General features: G+C 39.7%; 2 protein-coding genes across 2 annotated transcripts; one reads left to right on the top strand and one right to left on the bottom strand.

The window, feature by feature from the left end:
- Positions 1-6: 6 nt before the first annotated feature.
- Positions 7-563, top strand: LOC109222509 (protein RDM1-like). The gene has a single exon (XM_019386859.1). The coding sequence runs from the start codon at positions 15-17 to the stop codon at positions 372-374; it is 360 nt and encodes a 119-aa protein (XP_019242404.1). The 5' UTR covers positions 7-14; the 3' UTR covers positions 375-563.
- Positions 564-974: 411 nt separating this feature from the next.
- Positions 975-3,751, bottom strand: LOC109222511 (pentatricopeptide repeat-containing protein At3g22690-like). The gene has a single exon (XM_019386860.1). The coding sequence runs from the start codon at positions 3,603-3,605 to the stop codon at positions 1,092-1,094; it is 2,514 nt and encodes an 837-aa protein (XP_019242405.1). The 5' UTR covers positions 3,606-3,751; the 3' UTR covers positions 975-1,091.
- Positions 3,752-4,740: the final 989 nt, after the last annotated feature.

Below are 4,740 nucleotides of genomic sequence, written 5' to 3'. Positions count from 1 at the left end.
TCAGAAGAGCGAGAATGTACCAAGAGTACATGCAGCTGGTTCCTATCCCCACACAGACTCACTCCTCTATTCCTTGCACCTCTTGGGCAGGATTGGCTGCATCAATTAAGAAGTTATATGGGCAACCACTGCATTACCTGACCAACCTCTGCATGAAGCAACGGGATCAAATGAGGATTGGGGCCGATGACGAAGTTGATCCATTGGAGATGCTCATCCATCCGACCAAAGCCGAATCAAGCATCTGGCTTATGGAAGAAGTTCACAGGCGTACTTCGTCTCCTCATTACCTCGCCAAGCTCTGGCTTGCTGATCCCATGTATCATGTTTATATTGATCCAATTTTCCCAAAGTTTCAGAATCCATCCAAATAGATTCTTTCTGCAATACCAATCCATCTGATGGACTTTGTCTATAATCCTGAATTTCTTGTTAAAGAAACAAAATCGCTATCCCCATCACCCAGCCGAAGACAAATTTTATATTTTTTTTTGAGAATGGTAACATATAAGACAAATTTTATATTTTATAAAGTGTTTATCAGATGGCTGCTTTTGAGTTTATCTCATGTTTTCATATTGATGTAGTACTTTTCATCCACAGTAGCTGTTATGATAAAGTTTTTGAGAGATGAAAATATGCATCAAATTTGCAAATGTTTCTTCACCTACCGCGATAATGGACCTGAGAAATACCAGATAAAGAGATCAGAGATGTCTTAAGCTGTTATAACAAAGTATCGTTCTCTCTCTCTCTCTCTCTCTCTCTCTCTCTCTCTCTCTCTCTCTCTGGCTTTTTGAGAGAAGGTGCGAGTTCACCCTGTTATGGAACACAGCATGTAAATATGTGGAATAACTTATCTACATTCTTGGAGAAGTACAAAGAATTCCCTTTTTTCTTTGGGAGAGAACCTCTTGGTTATTGGACCGCAGGTTTTGCCAACGGATCAAAGCTAAATTTGCTTTATAATTAAGTATTTATTAGACCAGATAAATGGAATTTATAATCACAGCATTTGATGAAGTTACACAATTAAATTTGAGAAAGTACCAATACTATGTACTATCATACAATCATATACAACAATGCAGCTACCAATAATCACCACAAGAGCACAACCCTCTCTGGAAAAAATGGAAACGGTTGTTATCTCTGACAATAATATGCCGTTCATATACTTTTGACACCAGTTTTGCAAATGAGTGGCAATCAGAGCACATTCGAAGGTTTTTCACAATCCGAATGGGATGTCCCTGAGATGTAGAGATAAGTCCAAATGCCATGGCTATTTTCTCACTATGTCGATAAAGCAAGAATTCTTTCTCTTGCTCATCAACATCTATCATAACATTTGTTAGATCAGGGACATGACCTGCCTCTCTAACCCTGCACTTCATTTCTTCTAGCATTAGACAAATACTGGTCTGCTCTGGGTGAGATTCATCACCTGAAGTAAACTCGTGAACGGTTCCATTCACCTCAATTGAGCTTGATCCGGGGTTCTTCTTTATCCCTCTTTCCTTCATAGACATCCTTACCTTGGCAACATCAGTCCACTTCCCTCCCGAAGCATAAATATTTGATAGAAGCACATGGATTCCAGCTTTATCTGGGGATGATTCAGAGATCATGTCAGCTGCATAAGTTGCCATCCCGTCGTTTTTATGCATTTTACAAGCAGCTAGAAAAGCTCCCCAAACTGCATCATTTGGCTTCATTGGCATATTTTTTATAATATCAATAGCTTCTTTCAATAAACCAGCGCGACCAAGCATATCAACAATGCACCCATAATGCACTATCTGTGGTGAGATTCCACGGATCTCTTTCATAGTCCTGAAGATTTCCATTCCCTCTCCTACTAAACCCCCATGGCTACATGCTGTTAGTACAGCCACAAACACAACTTTGTCAGGTTCTACCCCTTCCCGGAGCATCTCATAGAATAGTTCGACTGCCCGCTTACCATTTCCTTCCATAGCCATAGCCCCTATCGCTGCAGTCCAGGCAGAGACATCCCTCTCCTTCATTTTATTGAACAGTTTCATTGCACTTGGAGGATCGCCACACCTAGCAAACATGTCAATAAGCGCAGTACTTAGCTGCATATCTAGATGAATTTCGTATTTCTCAATGTAATTATATATCCACTTAGCAATATCATTAGCACCTAAGTATCCACACGCAGATGCAACACTGACCATTGTCACCCTATCTGCTTTAATCCCCTCATTCTGCATCACACGAAATAAATGAATTGCATCTTCAAACATGCTCTGTTGTACCAAACCACCAATGATGGTGTTCCATGACACAATATCATTCTCCGGCATCTCATTAAAGGTTCTGCAAGCTGCCTCCACATCACCATTTCTCAGAAAGCCTGCAATTAGTGAATTCCATGATACCACTGTCTTGTTTGACATCCGGTGAAAAACTCTGCAAGCCCATTCTTGACACCCACACTTCATGTACATATCGATGATGGCATTACCAATAGAATCCCAATTCTCTAACCCATTCCTCAAAATATAAGCGTGACACTGCTTTCCTAAGAAAACATCAGCCATCTCTGTCGAGGCTGATATAGCAGACAACAAAGTTACTCTATCCGGACGAGGTCCTCCACAAGAAAGCATTTCACCCAAGACATCAAGTGCTTCGGTTACCATCCCATGGCGTACATAGTTTGATAAAATCGTATTATAAAGTACCAAATTACGATCAACACATTCCTCAAAAAGCCTTTTCGCCTTAACCACGGATCCACATTTCATATACATATCTACAAGAGCATTTACCATAACAGTATTGACCTTTAATCCAGCCTTTCCAATATAACCACACACCCTTTCCGCCAATCCCAAACCCCCCAACTTCCCACAAGCCGAAATCACACAAACCATCGTCACAGAATTCGGCATAATACCCTCCTCCTCTACCATCTCAAAAAACAAACGAACCGCCTCTTCAGCCTTCTCCCTCCTCGCGTACCCGCAAATCAAACAAGTCCAAGACACCAAATTTCTGTCAGGCATTTTATCGAACACTTTCCTCGCTTTATCAACCTCCCCACATTCACTATACAAATGTATCAGAGAATTCAACACATACACATCATCACCAAAGCCCCATTTTAAAGCCAAACCCTGAATTTCGCTTCCCTCAAAAAACCTTCCATCCTTGGCACAAGCACTCAAAACCAAAGGAAAAGTGTAACCATCAGGCTCCACATTTTCAAGAACCATTCTTGCATAAATCAACACAGCATCAGAAAACAAACCAGCTAAAGAATACCCTTTTATTAAAGAATTAAACTTGTAAGTATTATTTAAACCTTCTTCACTATAACAGAAATTGTCAAAAGCTGTTTGTGCATATTTTAAGCTATCGTATGAGCCTATTTCGGAGCATTTAGCAATGAGTTTACCAAGAAAACCAGGGTCTTGATTGAACCCTTGTTTAGTGAAACGGGCATGCAGCTGTTTGATTTCGTTAAGGTTTTTGCATGATTTGATTAGGTCGGTTGTTGTACTTCGATTTGATTGAGGTTGTTGGGGAGTGGAGAGAAGAGGAGATAGAGATAGATTTACGGTTGCCGTCATTGTTGTTTGAGGTGTTACTTCCAGTTTTCAACTACACCCAACTGACTCCATGCTTGAATCTGATGAGAACTACAACTTCACCATTTTCCCGAAGTCACAGATGTAGCGCGGAATATTTTACCTGAAAGCAGAATCGTACGGTTTCTTATTCTAGTACTATCTTCTGTGACAATATTTTTTAAACTTATTGTCTTAAGTATTTATAATATTTATTCTATTTTAATTTATGAGATACTTTTTATTTTTTGAGGTTCGAACTTCTTAATTTTGATAGTATATATAAATATTTTTAACTTTTCAAATTAAAATTTACATATTTAAAAACTACGTAAAATTTCTCCAAGCCACAAAAATTAATAATTTAAAATTTTTAAAAGGCATATGCAAAAATTATAGTCGAAGAATAATTCTTTTACAAAAACAACAAACCTAGTATAATCCTATAAGTAGGGTCTGAGGAGGTTTGTGTGTACGTAAACCTTAGCCCTATCTTATAAAGATAGAGAGGGTGTTTCCGATAGACCCCCGGCTCAAGGAACAGTGAAAATAAAGCAACCAAGCAACAAACAATAGTAACAACAATGTAATAAAGAACCATGAATAAGAAAATACAAGAATATTCTTAGTACTACCGGTAAGCCGAGGAGAAACACACTGCTACCTGTCAACCTTCAACCTTATTCCTCGACCTCCACACCTACCTATCGTGGGTCATATCCTTGGTAAGCCGAAGCAATGATATGTCCTGCCTAATTACCTCTCCCCAATACTTTTTGGCCTACCCTTACCCTTCCTCGGACCCGCCATACTCAAACTCTCCTACCTCCTGACCGGAGCATCTATGTCTTTCCTCTTCACATGCCCGAACCATCTCAGCCTCGATTCCCACAACTTTTCCTCCACAGAGGCCATTCCCACCTTGTCCCTAATAACTTCATTTATAATCTTGTCTTTCTTGGTATGTCCATACATCCATATCAACATCCTCATTTCAGCTACTTTCATCTTCTGGACATGGGACTTCTTGACGGGCAACACTTAGCCCTTTATAACATAGTTGGTCTAACCACCACTCTATAGAACTTGCCCTTAAGTCTAGGTGGCACATTATTATCACACAAAACCCTCGAAGCGA

The sequence above is a fragment of the Nicotiana attenuata genome, unplaced genomic scaffold (genome assembly GCF_001879085.1).
Source record: "Nicotiana attenuata strain UT unplaced genomic scaffold, NIATTr2, whole genome shotgun sequence".
In the NCBI taxonomy this organism is placed as follows: Eukaryota; Viridiplantae; Streptophyta; class Magnoliopsida; order Solanales; family Solanaceae; genus Nicotiana; species Nicotiana attenuata.
The sequence above is the reverse complement of the archived record's forward strand: the minus strand, read 5'-3'. Positions and strand labels throughout refer to the sequence as shown.